This window comes from Mastigoproctus giganteus, chromosome 10, assembly GCF_048544385.1.
Source record: "Mastigoproctus giganteus isolate SK-2022 chromosome 10, ASM4854438v1, whole genome shotgun sequence".
Lineage (NCBI taxonomy): Eukaryota > Metazoa > Arthropoda > Arachnida > Uropygi > Thelyphonidae > Mastigoproctus > Mastigoproctus giganteus.
The window spans coordinates 142454789-142472186 of NC_143584.1; the positions used below are offsets into that span (position 1 = coordinate 142454789).

Sequence of the window (17398 nt, forward strand, 5' to 3'; positions counted from 1 at the left end):
ATCTGACTGCAGGATTACCCCAGGTCTTTTTCATTTTGCACTACCCTGAGTGTACATTAATCTTGAATTCCTGCTGCCCATGTGTAGTACCTTGCATTTGTGAATATTAAAATTCAATTGCCATCTGATTACTTGCCCATCTGATTAATTTTTCCAGATCTTGTTGCAGTAACACACCTTGATTACTGTCATTCACCATCCTGCCAACCTTTGTATGATCTGCAGACTTAGACATTAAGCCTAATATGCCTTCATCAGTATCATTAATAAATATTGAAAACAATAATGGGTTCTGCATTGAACCCTGGGGAACTCCACAAAGAGCAGTGTCCATTGATAGCCACTCTTGTCTTCTCCCACTCCACTATCCCTTTATCCATACCAGTAACTTACCCTCTAATTTGTACAGCAGCATTTTATGTGCAACAGTATCAGAACTTTCCTGAAATTCAAATATATGATATTAGAATTAATTTTTTTTTATCCAGTTCCTTTTTTTATAGTATCAGTATCCAATCAGATTGGTCAGACAAGATTACTCCTTAGTAAATCCATGCTGTGACTGCAGTATTACTGCCTTGTCTTTAACCAGTGACTCCATTATTTCCCTGGAACAGAAGTTAAGCTAACAGGTCTGTAATTAGTCATGTCACCCTTTGACTCACTCGACCCTTTGTGAATTGGTGATACGTTTGCACATCTCCAATTCACAGGGACCTCCCCTGAATCCAAAGATGTCCTTATGATTATGGCTAAAGGTTTGCTTACTTTCCTTAATATAATTGGATAAATCCCAGTCATCCAGGTGCCTTTTTCATGTTTAGTTTCAACAGTTCTCTCCTACCTTCCCCTCTGTTATCACAAAATCATTTATCTTCCTTTTTGAGTTTGATAAACCTCTGGCATCGCCTTCCCTAAAAAATTTCCCTTGTGTGAATGTAGATGCAAAATAAGTATTCAGTTTTTAAGCATCCTGAGCAAGTGGACCAGTGGGATTCATTACCCTTCCTTCTATTGATTACATAAGTAAAGAAGTCTTTGCTTTCCTTTGCATCCTTATCTCATAATCTGCCCTAACTTGCCTAACCTCCTTTGTGACTTGATTGTAGACTATTGTTATTGTTATTATTATTAGCCATATGGTGCAAGGAAGCCTTGAGGCTCTTTCTGCACCAGCCAAAAAAAAAAAAAAAAAAACATTGAGTTATCGAGAGAGAGAGAGAGAGAGTGTGTCGGAAGTAAAAGGGAATCACCAAAAAAGAGAAAAATTATGATATCCATCATTTTTCATAGGCTTGGCTGGGTGTGCCAAGCCCATACTCATTTGTGTATCACCTGATAATTTATATGCATCCCATGCATTTTTATTTTCTTTCAAAAGCTCATTAGTCCATCTGGCGCATTCATTTTGGTCTAAGCCTCAAATGGTATTTCTTTGTTGGTATAAAAAGGCTAGTAGCTTTTATGATTACTTCCCTGAATGCTTTAAATTTAGAATTTCCTATTAGCAGGGCTTGGCCCAAGCTACGGGTGAGTCTGGTGATTGCCCGGGGCGCATGACATTAGGGGGTTTCAAAGTTTTGAGAGGGTGCATATGCTTCATGAAGGGGGGAAAACAAATTTAATATGACAATTAAAACATTATAAATATTCTGGTTGTTTATTATTATTTTTTTGTGTTTACTTTTGTCTTTTTTAACTTATTTTCTAGCAAAAATAAAAATATTAACTCAATAAAAACACCTTAAATTTTTTCTATCTGGAAGGAGGCACAGGAATGCCTCCCTGCCTGGGGTGCCAATATACCCCGGGCCACCCCTGCCTGTTAGTATCATCATCTGTTGATCCCACTGTAGAGAATTTAAAAACTGTTTGAGACAACTGTAATCACCTTTATGAAAGCAAAAGCCTTCCCTTTTACTCTAGATTGCTTACATCTTTAAGTAAATCCCACCAATACACTGTGATCACCATCATCCAGCACTTGTTTTATCTGCAGATTCTTAATGGATGAAGAATGACTGCTGATAATTAGATTCAGAGTAGTGATCTTGTTGTTTCTCTAACATGCTGCTATAGAAAACAGTCATCTAGTTAATTCAGAAGTCTTGCTAGTGTGTGAGTGGTCAAAGCACAAGTTCCATTCAATATCTGGAAAATTATAATTCCCATTATAAGACATTCTGATTTACTGGCCTACTTTATTTCTCTGTATAGTTGTTATACTCATCATAGTCATTAGGTCTATAACACTATCCTACTCTCATTTTTGTTTTCCCAGTGCTTATGTCACAGCAAGCCTGACTCAACACTGCACTGGCCACCCATGTCAAATAGATGCACTGCATTGGATTTAATATGCTTCTTAACTAAGAGCATAACCCTTCCATCTCCCCCCGTCTGTTTTTTCGGTACATTTTACTCTCCATATTAAAATTCATAAAATTTCTCTACTATGCTTCTAGGATTAGTTACATGCAAGTATACATGCACCTGTTCTTATTCCTACTTACCCTAACAGAACTCATGTATGTATTTGCTTGTTTGATGAGGATCCCCTTCCCAGTAGACCTTACCTGATAAGGCCCGAAACCCTTACTTTCTGGGTTGTTGCATGTTCCAGTAGATGCAGTTAGAATAAGTTTTACTTCTGCCTGTGGCTATTCTTGGAATCTACTAGGCTTTTCATACCAACAAAGAAATATTTTCAAGATTTAGGCCTAAATGGATGTCAGATGAACTAATTAGACATGTGACAGAGAAGAAAAATGCATGTGATACATATAAAGTAACATGTGACACAGAAGCCTATGATAGATATAAGCTGGTCTGTAACCAAGTTACAAAGGAGGTTAGGCAGGCAAAGGCAGATTACGAGAAATCTTTGGCAAAGGATGCAAAGAAAAACAGCAAAGAGTTCTTTACTTATGTAAACTCTAGAAGGAAGAGGGGATAAATAAGATTGGTCCACTTGATATCGATGGTAGAACTGTCGATGATCCTGCTCAGGTAGCTAACAAACTAAATGAATATTTTGCATTTACATGCACACGAGGAGTTATTCAGGGAGGGGAATGCCAGAGGTGTATTCAACTCTGGCAGTAAGCTAGATAATCTTGTAATAACTGAGAGTAAAGTGGAGGAGAAATTGTTGAAGATAAACATAAGAAAGGCACCTGGGGTGGATGGAATCTATCCAGTTATATTAAAGGAAGCGGCAAAGGAAGTAAGCAAACCCTTAGCCATAATTATGAGAGCTTCCATGGACTCGGGGGAGGTACCCATGGACTGGAGATGTGCAAATGTGACCCCAATCCACAAAGGAGGATCAAAGGGAGACACAGGTAATTACAGACCTGTTAGTTTAACTTCTGTTCCAGGGAAATTAATGGAGGCACTGGTTAAAGAAGCATTGTAGGATCATCTAGACAAGACTTAGTTATACATCGGACACAGCATGGGTTTGTTAAAGGGAAGTCTTGTTTGACTAATTTGATTGGATACTATGATGTAGTCACAAAGGAACTGGATGCAAAGAATAACTTTGATATCATATATTTGGGTCTAAGAAAGGCCTTTGATACTGTTGCACATGGAAGACTGCTGCAGAAATTGGAGCAGTGTGGCATTGGAGGCAAATTGCAGCTGTGGATAAAGGGATGGTTGAGTGGGAGAAGACAGAGAGTGGTAATCAATGGACATTGCTCTTCGTGGACTAATGTTATTAGCAGAGTCCCTCAGGGTACAGTTTTGGGTCCATTGTTGTTTTCTGTATTTATAAATGATTTTGATGTCCAAGTTTGCAGACGATACGGAGGTTGGCAGGGTTGTTAATGACACTAATGACAGTACACTGCTGCAACAGGCATCGCAGTCCACCTCTCAGTCTATCTGCTCAACTAGAAAAGTTGAGCAGATGGGCTGAGAAGTGGCAAATGAAGTTTAACATTGACAAATGTAAAGTACTATATATGGGAAGCAGTAATCCCAGAGTAACATATCAACTCTGTGGTACCACACTGACAGTGGTAGAGAACGAAAAGAACCTGGGGGTAATTGTGCAGGCAGATATGAAGTTTTCTGAGCAGTGCAGACAGTCTGCAAGAGTAGCTCATGGTGTCTTGTCAATGATATACAGGAATTTTTCTAGCAGGGATAAGGGGGTGATTATCCCTTGTATAAGGCAATGGAGTACAGAAAAGGGCAACAAGATTAGTGAACAGAACAAAGGGTTGCTCTTATGAAGAAAGGCTTAAGTTTTGCAAATTACAGTGTCTGGAGACTAGGGACCTGCGAGGTGATCTGATTGAGGTGTATAAAGCCTTGGATGGTTTGAGCATGCTCAATGCTGATGGGATTTTTCCTCTTGCTCAGAATAATCGCCTGAGAGGGCATAAATTCAAATTGAGGAAAGACAGTTGTAGGATGTAAAGATAGATGTGTAAAGTTTGTCTTTAACCAGCGGGTGGTTGATTGACAGAACAAACTTCCATCTGTCATTGTAGAAGTTGATAGCTTAAATAGATTCAAGGCAGAACTTGATAAATATTTGGAGCGAGGGGGTGGGTGAAATAAGGGTTTTTTTTTTTTTTTTTGGCTGATGCTATATAAGCTTGCTTTATTGCATCATGTGCCCTTGCTAATACTAATTCTATTGTTAATTGTCAGTCTGTGTATCTCTCTTTCTGCAGATTAGCAGGATTCCAACTCACCTAAGACTGCCTCCTTAATAAGGTCAGCAAATATTCTTGCTTCTATTTAAGTGTATCCTATCTCTGTAGAAGCAGTCTCTCTCTCTCCTATTAACAAGCACAGACCAGGCTGTTTAGCTCCATGTAAGCACCTCTGGCTGTGTGCCAGAGGTGCTTACTTGGAGGGCTTTTTCTTGGTCTGTCAATATATTTGTATACTTCTTTCTTTCTTTCTTTCTTTCTTTGGCACTAGTTGACCAACACACCAATATTTATTATTATTATATGATATAGGGTGGGCAGGAGCAGCAGTGCATAGCACACGCTTCTTGATTAGACTGGGGTTCGAGCCCGTGACCACCAAATAAGGAGGACGTGGAAAGGTCAGGGAATGACCACCACATATCCCCGGAGCAGTATGGCCTTAGTTGCTAATGCTCCTAAAAACCAAAATAACAACAACAATAACAAGGGCGGGCAAGTTGCAAGTTAAATGTGAACAAATAGCTAAAAGCAATGGATGGGCTCAAAACAAGTTATGAGATCAAGCCTGTAGTTGAAAATTGGCAGTCTAGTTTGCAGAACCGAAAAGAGGAAGTTATTTTATCTTGGCTCCGCATAGGACATTGTCACTTGACATATTGCTATCTGCTGAGGGCAGTCAATCGTCCTATGTGTAGAATTTGTGACACCGTTTTAACAGTCCATCCTATTTTAATCTAACGTGCCTGTTTTAATAACGATCGTCGTTTATGTTTTACCCATCTGTCTGAGCCTTATACTCTCAGACAGATTTTATCAGACAGCTATATTTAAGTTTTTGCAACTTATTAATCTATATCATTTTATCTAGAATGTTTTATCGTTTTATGCTCTATAAACGTTTTATATCATATACTCTTTTACAATAATATATAAACAATTATAATATTATACTTTTACATTTTACACCTTTTTGGACTGGCCCATTAAAAACCTTGGCGCCTCCATAGCCAGGTGGGAAGGAGTAGCAGTGCATAGCACACGCTTCTTGATTAGACCGGGGTTTGAGCCTGTCACCACCAAATACGGAGGATGCGGAAAGGTCAGTGAATGACTACTGCATATCCCGGAGCAATATGGCCTTAGTTGCTAATGCTCCTAAAAACCAAATAACTAACAAACAAACATTAAAAACCTTAGATGCTAATGCACCATAAAATTATTCAACAACAACTAAAAGAAGGGTACAGTATTGCATAGATAAGCATGCATGAAGTTTATTTGGTGATTAAAGCATCGAGTGATTTCACCAAGTGTCAGCTCTGGCAGTCTGCCTTGATTGTATTGAGTAAGGATTTGGTAACTAATGCTGGATTGGCATTACATTCTCTGGAGCTTGTGGCTAGAGGTGTTGTTAATGCGAACCTACTGCAGTTGGCTGTCCCAGGTGAAAGCAAACGGGGGCTATAGCCACCCCTTGTGATTAGTATGATGTGGATTTTTTTACTGCACACAGTGATGATTAAAGCTTAATTATTTTCTGAACACCACCTTAGTTTCTCCCTTTAACTGCTTTAGTCTCTACTTGATAAAATCTTGGGAAAGCTTTTGCTTGTTCCATGAGGATCTCCTAGCTGTGCAGGCAGTAGTGATAGAGCTTGCCCACCCTCTGCAGAACACTACTTCTGACATTAGTGATGTTATCCACCTGTGAGAGGATTGCTGGAATCTGTCCTTGGTGTTACCATCTCCATAGGGTGGCTTTCCATTTCTTATCCACTAGCATAGGCTCACTGGACTATCATGTGACTGACATATCCTCAGTAAACAAAAAAAAAGCTTTTGTCTGTACTGCTCTTTGCCACACATACATGTGTGGCAAAGAGTGATACAAAGTTAAGTTATTTAACTTTAATATATATATATATATATTTAAATAATGTTGAAATAGTTGGAAAAACGGAATATTTCATAATAAAAATAAAAAGGAGGGTACAGCATACATCAGGGCCAGCAAAAGGCATATTCCTCTACATGATGCTTGAAATATAATCATATAAATTAAAATAAGGTATAAAATAAAAATAAAATAATGCCAGCAGTACGGCAAGACAAGAGCGAAATTTCGCTCTTGTCTTGCCGTACTGCTGGCATTATTTTATTTTTATTTTATACCTTATTTTAATTTATATGATTATATATATATAAGTATCACAAATAATTTTTTTTTTTATATATATTTTATATATATATAATTTTTGAATTAATACATTAGGAAGAAGAATGGAACAAACAGACAGTCATAAGTGAAAATAAAATACAGGAAGTATGTAGCTTAAAAGAAATGGAATTGTTGTCAGCACATAAAATTGAAGGTGAACTGAAAAATACTATCCATGAATTAGAAATTAAACAAGGTGAGCTTCTTGGAATAATAGAAGACATGCAAAGTGTAAGTTCCAGTTATTTCCACTTTTTATTTCCATATTCTTTGATTTTCTATTAAATTTAGAAATTGTTTGCTAAAATTATGATTGCGAATAGCAATTCCTCTCCAGCCAAATTATCACTTAAGCAGAATGTATTTAAATAAAAATTTTACGAATTTTTGTTAATTGGCAGTATTACTCAGTTACAAGCAGGAGGATTCAGTTACTGGCTTACACTGGGAAATTACAAATTGGAGGGTTTAGTTACTGGCTCACATTAGGGAAAACCAAGGGGGAGGAGGTTAAAAATACACTAACCTTTAGATTTATTAACACATGCATTCCTGAAAAGTAGTTTGTGAAGCAGAAGTATATAAATCAAGAGTGATTTTTCAATAGATCTAATGGCATAACAAGAGGAAATGTTCCAAAAAATGAAATATTCATTCCTAAAAATTCACAACTGGGATAACAATAAGATTTATGTAAGATATATAAGGGTGGCTATATATCAGTTTACTTGTACAATATAAATCTGTGAGTCAGTTTCATGTCAATTATACCTTATTAATATTATATTTATATGATGTTATCTATGACATTTAAATGAACTGTTGAAACTGTTTTCGGTAATTTTCTTCTTGACATATTACATCTCTTCTCAGTAAATTATATGGCCCATCTTTTACATTTAAACAACAAATTTTAATGCTTTTTTTAGCAATAGAATTTGAAATTTGTAAATATTTTTTGTAATGTAGAGTAGTAATGTATTGCATCGAAGAGGCATACTGTGTTAATGAAGTATGTAGGCAAAAAATCACTATTGCATTGCAGTTTAGCACAGTGATTTTGGAGTTGTCTATAGAGAACAGTTATTATCGTATAATTTAAATTGAAATAAACAGTCATAGAAATTGCATTGCTTACAGTTGGTTAACTTCCAGCCTCCTCCTGCAAGTCAAATTGCAGTGTGACTAACATAACCTAACTCATTGTACTTTATTCAGCTGAATAAGATTTATCAAGAAAGCTGCTTATCTGTCATTGAAAACATGAAACAACTTATGAAGAAATAGCAAACATTCTCCCCTCTCTCAGTAATAAATTAATTGAACTACTCTAAACAGAAATCACTTTTATGTAACAAGAGATATACACTTTCATCATGTGTGTTTGATATTACATTACACTAAAAATATATTCTGAATAGTGTGGTATATTTAACTGCATGTACAGTATATAAAATTGCTAAATATGTCAAATACAACACACAAAAACTGAAAATATGTCATTTATATCTATTTTAATTTCAAATGGGATGCATTTTGAAGTTGCAGAAAAGTTTGTAAGATCAAGATATGAGTTCATAAATCTACTGTAATCGTCAAAATGTTTAGTTTGAAACATTGTAAATCAGATTTATTTTTTGCTGTGGTTTGGAAAAATCTGTTGACTTTGCACAATCAGCATCATTCTGTGTATGTTCAGAAAGGTTAAGGATTGGATTTGTCTGTAAAAACATTTGGTTTATGTCTTGTGCTCTGAGAGGGTTGGTGCCTCTGTAGCCAGGTGGGCAGGAGCAGCAGTGCATAGCACACACTTCTTGATTAGACTGGGGTTCAAGCCTGGTCTAATCACCACCAAATACGGAGGATGCGGAAAGGTCAGGGAATGACCACCACATATCCCTGGAGCAATATGGCCTTAGTTGCTAATGCTCCTAAAAAAAAACCAAAACCAAAACCCGAGAGGGTTTGTGCTTTAACATGCACTTTGTATTCAACATCCATTTAGCTCTTGGATGCTCAAGATATGTTTGAGATTAAATTGACAATCCTGCACTTGATCATCTTGAATACGGGGAGTATTTTCCAAATTTCTTATCAAAACTGCCTTTGAATGCTGAAGATAAGACCCAGCTGTTGGTCCACTTGATAATCCAGAACTCTTCATCCAAATTTTCTTTAGGCTGAGGGTGGAATCTGTTGATCATATTTCTAGCTAAAGTTTGGATTGTCACCCAGGTCAGTTCTAATGTTCCAAAAGGTAATCAAAACTTCTTCCCAATGATTTGTGACATCAAAAAACTGCAAGGAAACTGAGAGGAGAACTAAGAGTCCTAACAATAGACATTTATATTATTATTATTATTATTATTATTAGCTGTATGGTACAAGGAAGCCTGCAGCTTATGCAGCATTAGCAAAAAAAAAAAAATTTCTGAAATACCCAGAGAGAGAGAGAGAGTTAGAATCACCAAGAAAAAGAATGATGATATCCAGCTCAGGACCCTGGGTGTGCATCATTAGTTGGCTCAAATGGCACAATCAAAAGGAAACTTTGTTTTAAAGTGATTAGTTCCTATGATACGTATGAAGTAGGGCTTACAATGCCGGGATCCCGGTCATTTTTTTCTGGTATTGAAATACCGGTATTGATACAGAAAGTACCAGTTTTTTAGTATTAATTTAAAAAAAATAATTGTTTATAATTTAATCACATAAAGGTTATAAAATTACATTTATGTGATTATGACATCATTATCTCTATTAGCAAATTTTTGATAAATCATCAATAGGACACCATGCAACATTGCAACCGGTCCACAATTCTCAGACAACTTCATGTCTGACCTCCCAAGTCCCGTTCCTCCATTACTGACTTTAGTTCAACTCCACCAAGTGTATAAGTTATTTTGGGGTTGCTGTTCCCCAGATGTAAGACCTTGCATTTGCTGAATTAAAGCATAGCTGGCACTTTTCTGACCATCCCGGATGTCTATCTGGTCACTCTGAAGAAGCTCTGCTTGGCGGTGATCATTAACTACTCTACTGATCTCTACATCGTCTGCAAGTTTAGACATCATGCTCTCCATCCCTTCATAGATTTCATTTAAGATAATCAAAAACAACAGTGGTCCCAATACTGATCCTTTGGGGAACCCCACTACTTACATTAACCCAATCAGAGGAATAACCATTTATCACAACCTTCTTCCTGGTGACCTCAAGCCATCGTGCTATCCATCTAAGGATTTTCCTTATGATTTCAGCCTGCTCCAACTTATAAAGTAACCACTCATGCGGGACTGAGTCAAATGCTTTGCCGAAATCCAAATAAACATTGAAATTATTCCCTAAATCCAGCTGACGAGTGACCTGTCAAAATGGCTAACCAAATTTGTTAAATATGATTTTCCCTTTACAAAACCATGCTGTGTATACTACAGAATTCCATTTCCATCTAAATGATCCTGAATTCCACCCTTGATCATTGCCTCCATGATTTTCCCTACTACTGAAGTTAAACTGGCCGGTCAGCAATTTCCCGTTACACAACTAGAACCGCCTTTACGTTCCATTTTACACCAGTCCAACGGAATCTCTTCTGAGTCCAGTGATGCTCTCATAACTACTCTTAATGGTTCAATGCACTCACTTGCCGCCTCCTTTTAAGATTTGACGTAGCCGATTGGTCAGGAGCGAGAGTGCATGGCACACATTCCTTGAGTCGACCGGGCCCAGTTCAAGCCTGTGACTACTAAATACGATAAATATTTGTATTGGCGATTTATTGTAAACTCTACTGACTTGGTTGTCGTATAGGGTATATGTCATCAACCACATGAGCCTTACTCGCCTGTAGGCACGAAATTTCTCATTAAATATTCATTTGATGCAAAGCAACTGTTGAGTTCATCTGCCACTTCAGCTATGTTATCTATTACAGTCCCACGTCCATTGCATATGGGTCCAATTTGATGTGTCCTTCTGTTCAGGCGCCTCCGTAGCCAGGTGGGAAGGAGCAGCAGTGCATAGCACATGCTTCTTGATTAGACCGGGGTTAGAGCCCATCACCACCAAATACGGAGGATGCGGAAAGGTCAGGGAATGACCACCGCATATCCCAAAGCAATATAGCCTTAGTTGCTAATGCTCCTAAAAACCAAATAACAAACAAACAAACAAACAAGTCCTTCTGTTCTTTGCATTTATGTATGTGATGAATTCCTTATCCCTACTCTTTGCTCTCTCCCAGACTCAGTAAAGATACAATAGTGAAAATTATACTTCACTTAATGAAACATCTTTCTCCTTCAGAAAATGATGAATATAATTCAGCCATGGAAGACCAACATGGAACAGAACATCAGTGTTCCACAAATTCTTTTCGAAATAAGAAATTGCCTGAATCCAATAAGATTTTAAAAGATGAACTTGAGTCGGAAATTAATGAAATACTTTTAACTATTTTTGCTAAAAAAGTTCAAAGCCTAGAAAATATGGACTGAGATCATCTACGATTATATCAGTACAATACCAGAATAGAATCCGAAAGGGCATTTTCTGCCACTAATCAAATACTGTGTACCAAAATTAGATCCATTTTAAATGATCATACTATTGATTGCTTATGTTTAAGAGCTCACTTTATTCGGATAGGTAGTGTGGATGCTTAAACATAACTAAACTTTGCAGTAACAATATGTATTTTTTTTGTTTTTAGAATAACTGTATTTTTAATGATTTTTTTCAGAATATTTATTATTGCAATAAATGTTTATTTAAAACTTGAATTCAAGTAATTACAGTACTTGTTTTTTCCTTACTTTATTTCACCTAATTGTCATCAAAATTTATTGAGAAAAACATTTGTTTTTGGAATACCGGTATCCTGGTTTCATAAATTAAAAATACCGAAATACCGGTATTAAGATTTTGACCGGTATCGTAAGCCCTAGTATGAAGTGCACAAATTGGAAATCTGACAAGTTCCAGTGCCATATTTCTAAAAATTTGCTGGTAACTTTACATTATGAATGTTAACCTGTGAGCACAGTCATAGACATTCAGTGTCTAATGCTTCATTTGCAAATAATTTTCAATGGCTAAGATTTCATCTGTGAATAGTTTATAACTGGAATTTAGCTTTTTCATAAACATAAACACAGCAGAATCAATTAAAGGGGTGTGAGAGAGAGAGAGAATGAATGTTCACGTTGGCTGAATTCTGTGCTGGAATAATTGGTCCGAAGGCTGGCTAGTTGATAGTAAGGTCTGATACTTGCTGTAGTTGTGGATCCAAATTTAACACTGGTGCTGGCATTGTCGCAGGTATTACAATTTTGCTGGAAATGAATAAGATATATATTGCTATTAGTGTCTTGAATGCTATATTTGTATGTTTACTTATAACTACTGAAATAAAGAAGATTAAAGTGATGTCAGCACAGTAAAAATTGATTTTAAGTTGCCAGGCTAACTGACTGTGATATGGAAGGATGACTTTACTACTCTGTTGTGATGGATTATTTTGGAGCTGTAATTTTTTTAATGTGGCTTTCATTTTCTTTATTGTGCTCTAAATTAACTGGGAATTTCCTTTTTTGTAGATGTTATTGTTGCTGTGAATTAATTGGGAAATACACTTCCCTGTTAATTCACAGCACATCAACAAGTAAAAAGCAGATTAAAAATACCTGAATCTCTGAAACAACCCATCTTACAGAGTAAACTCAGCTTTCAGACCAATTATTCCAGCACAGAATTCAGCCAACATGCACATTCATTCTCTTATATCCCTTTAATTGATTCTGCTGTGTTCATGAAAAAGCTAGATTCCAGTTACAAGCTATTCACAAATGAAGACTTAGTCAGTTAAAAACCTTTTATTCTGGAATGATATCATAACCTCCCTTCATAGCATTGTGATTTCTCTTCATATAACACACCTAGAGTGCAATTCAGTAGTCATAAAGAAAAGTACAAATATAGGATTCAAAACTATAATAATGTTACTTGTACTGCAATGATTCCCAACATAGAGATAGCTAGGAGTCATTGTGGTACAAGTAAACACATGGGTTGTGTTGGGGTAGCTAAGAATAGGAACAGGTGCATGTATATTTGCATGTACACCAATGCTAGGAGTTTCGTAAATAAATTTGATAAAGTTGAGATATTGCCCAGTACATCAAAGGCAGATATTGTTGGGATATCAGAGACATGGTGTCACACAAATATAAGAAATGCAGAACTGGAATTTGGGGAGTACAATGTGTACGGAAAGGATAGACAGGATAGGAAGGGAGAAGGGGTTATGCTATTAGTTAAGAAACACATAAAATCCAAGGAAGTGAAGCCAGTCGACATCGCTTGACAGTGCAGTGTTGAGTCAGTTTGGTGTGACATAAGCATTGGGAGATCAAAATTGAGAGTAGGAGTGTGTTATAGGCCTAATGACTCTGATGAGTATAATAAGAAACTGTACAGAGATATAGAGTGGGCCAGTAAATCAGAGAGTCTTATAATGGGGATTTAATTTTCCCACATATTGACTGGAATTTGTGGGTTGGTCACTCACACACTAGCAAGACTTTTGTGGATTTATTGGATGATTGTTTTCTACCTCAGCATATTCGGGAGGCAACTAGAGGGAGTAATACTCTTGATCTGATTATCAGTAGGGATTCTTCATGCATTAAGAATCTGCAGATAAAGGAACCACTAGGTAGCAGTGATCACAGTGTGCTGAAGTGAGATTTACTCAAAGAGATAACTATCAACAGGGAAGGGTTTTTGCTTTCGTAAATGGGACTATGGTGGTCTGAAACAGTATTTAAATTCTATACGGTGGGACCAACTGATGATGTTAACAACAACAACAAATTCAAAATGGGAAGCATTCAAAGAATTTATCTTGGAAGCTACTAGGCTTTACATACCAACTAAGAAATATTGTTCAAGGTTTAGGCCTAAATGGATGTCAGATGAACTAATGAGACATATGGCAGAGAAGAAAAATGCATGGGATACATATAAATTAATTGGTGACATGGAAACCTATGATAGATATAAGCTGGTCTATAACCAAGTCACAAAGGAGATTAGGCAGATTATGAGAAATATTTGGCAAAGGATGCAAAGAAAAACAACAAAGAGTTCTTTACCTATGTAAATTCTAGAAGGAAAGGGATGAATCAGATTGGTCCACTGGATATTGATAGTTCAACTGCTGATGATCCTGCTCAAGTGGCTAACAAACTAAATGAGTATTTAGCATCTACATTCACCAATGAGGAGTTATTCAGGGAGGGGAATGCCAGAGGTGAGTTAAACTCTGGCAGTGAGCTAGATGATTTTGTAATAACTGAGAGGAAAGTGGAGGAGAAATTGTTGAAGATAAACATAAAAAAGGCACCCGGAATGGACGGGATCTATCCAGTTATATTAAAGGATGGGGGCAAAGGAGGTAAGCAAACCCTTAGCCATAATTATGAGAGCTTCTTTGGACTCACAGGGGGTACCCATGGACTTGAGATGTGCGAATGTGACCCCAATTCACAAAGGAGGATCAAAGGGCGACACAAGTAATTATAGACCTGTTAGTTTAACTTCTGTTTCAGGAAAATTAATGGAGGCACTGGTTAACGAAGCACTGCAGGATCATCTAGACAAGACTTCAGTTATAGCTCGGACACAGCATGGTTTTTTTAAGGGGAAAGTTTTGCCTGACCAATTTTATTGGATACTATGATGTGGTCACAAAGGAAATGGATGCAGGGAATAACTTTGATATCATATAATTGTATCTTAGAAAGGCTTTTGATACTGTTGCACATGGAAGCCTGTTGAACAAATTGGAGCAGTGTGGCATTGGAGGCAAATTGCTGCTGTGGATAAAGGGATATTTGAGTGGGAGAAGACAGAGAGTGGTAATCAATGCACTGCTCATCGTGCACTAATGTTATTAGTGGAGTCCCTCAGGGTTCAGTGTTGGGTCCATTGTTGTTTTCTGTATATATAAATGATATTGATGATGGTATATCAAGCTTAATGTCCAAGTTTCCAGATGATATGAAGGTTGGCAGGGTTGTTAAGAACACTAATGACAGTACGCTACTGCAACAGGATCTAGAAAAGTTGAGCAGGTAGGCTGAGAGGTGGTAAATGAAGTTTAACATTGACAAATGTAAAGTACTACATATGGGAAGCAGTAACCCCAGAGTAACGTATCAACTCTGTGTTACTACACTGACAGTGGTAGAGAACGAAAAGGACCTGGGGGTAATTGTGCAGGCAGATATGAATTTTTCTGAGCAGTGCAGATGGTCTGCAAGAGTAGCTCATAGTGTCTTGTCAGTGATATACAGGAATTTTTTTAGGAGGGATAAGGAGGTGATTATCCCCTTGTATAAGGCAATGGTCAGGCCACACCTTGAGTACTGTACTTGGTCTGGAGGCCTCATTTTAAGAAGGATGTAGAGCTGTTGGAACGAGTACAGAGAAGGGCAACAAGATTAGTGAAGGGAACAAAAAGTTGCTCTTACGAAGAAAGGCTTAAGTTTTGCAAATTACAGTGTCTGGAGACTAGGCACCTGCGAGGTGATCTGATTGAGGTGTATAAAGCCTTGAATGGTTTGAGCATGCTCAGTGCTGATGGGATTTTTCCTCTTGCTCAGAATAATCACCTGAGAGGGCATAAATTCAAATTGAGGAAAGACAGATGTAGGATAAATGTGCGGAAGTTTGCCTTTAGCCAGTTGGTAGTTAGTTGGTGGAACAGACTGCCATCCTTTGTTGTGGAAGTTGGTAGCCTAAACAAAATTTAAGGCTGAGCTGTACATGTATTTGGAACAAATGGAGGGGTGAATTGGGAGTTTTTTTTTTTTTTTTTTTTGGCTAATGCTGCATAAGCTTGCTTTCTTGCATCATATGCCTCTACTAATGCTAATGTATATCTTATTCAATTCTATCAAAACTATAATGCTTGCTACATTGGCAGCACCACTGTTAAAATCAATTTCACAACTATAGCAAATACTAAAGCCACTATGACCAAGCTAGCATGTAGGCCAGTTATTCCAGAATATAACTCAGCCACCATGCAAATCCATTCTCTCATATCCCTTCCGTCAATTCCACTATGATTCTGACAAGCTAAATTCCAGTTATGAGTTATTCACATATGAAGCCTTAGCCATTGAATTGTTCTGACAGTACTTACAGTAAATGTTTATAATGTAGAGTTTACTGTTAATTTTCTACAAATATGGCAGCCGCACTTTTCAGATTTCCATCTGTTCATTCCACATGCATCATGGGTATTAATCCTACTTTAAAACGAAGTTTCTGATAATTCCATTTGATTCAGCTGACAATATTATATGATGGTCTGACATTGATGCTTAGTTTATCTTTCTGTTTCCTTGCAGTTTTTAATGTGATTTAATTTACAGGATGAAGAACCATTGGGGAGAAGTATTTTTTACCCCAGGGAATTTCAGATGTTCAGTTTTTTAATTATTTCATGTAATTTTTAATCCTTTCCAATCACTTCAATGCATTAACAATGTGGTTATGGGGGTAAATTTCAACAAATAAGCTTTGCATCATATAAGAATATTATGAGTAAATTTATCTAGTTTTACTTTAACATGTGATAGCCTTATTTCTTTTCTTTTCTCACAGAAATGAGCAAATTTTTCAGAAGGATTTTTTATTGTTGAAGCCCTTGGAGAAATCACTTGGATCTGGATCATCCATGTCAGGGTGCAGCCTGCCACACTTTAGTATAACTTTATAGAGCAATGATTGGGTCTTGTTTAAATTATGACTCTCCAATATATGAGTCTGCCAGGAACAGTACATTACAGAGACTAAATATCATCCAGCATAGTGCCTTGAATTGCTTTGGGAGCTTTCAGAACCTCTCCAGTACATAGCTTTTACATTGAAGTACATTGCACATTCATCAGAAAACATTACTTGTATGGTATGTTACCAAAATTTGTAGTCTACTCTCCCATCCCAGTTGGAAATATCTGGGTAACTCTACTTTGGAATTCTTTTATATGAGCAAACCAAATGCAAACTGACCATCCTCGTTCAGACTAATAGATTTGTCCCATATCTGGAATATCAAGCTATGCAACATATTTCAGGATACATTTCAAACTTCACCTTGGAAACTTATTCCTACATCTTGCAATGCCACTTAGAGCACTTTAGAAAGGATGGATTTTGTATCTCCTTACAACATTAAACAGTTACATGCAGCTTACCCAATAGCAAACTCCCAGGCCTGCAAAATTTACACTGATGGTTCGAAAACTGACACTCGAGTAGGTGCTGCTGCAGGCTTACTTTCTTTTACCATTACTGCCTCATTACCAATAACATACATTATTTTCACTGCTGAACTCTATGCCATTAAATTATCTCTGGATCAAGTCTCTGATTTGTCTATCTCATCTGCTTTGATATATAAAGACTCTCTTAGAGTTAAATAATC

General features: G+C 37.0%; 1 protein-coding gene across 3 annotated transcripts in view; it reads left to right on the forward strand.

Annotated features, from left to right (window-relative positions):
• LOC150079328 (uncharacterized) overlaps positions 1-17398 on the forward strand; it is a 486833-nt gene that overhangs the window by 277874 nt on the left and 191561 nt on the right. For all 3 annotated transcript variants that reach the window (XM_090382736.1, XM_090382738.1, XM_090382737.1), the window contains exon 15: positions 6949-7125. In XM_090382736.1, the coding sequence (XP_090238862.1) occupies positions 6949-7125 (177 nt within the window). The remainder of the gene's footprint in view (positions 1-6948; positions 7126-17398) is intronic.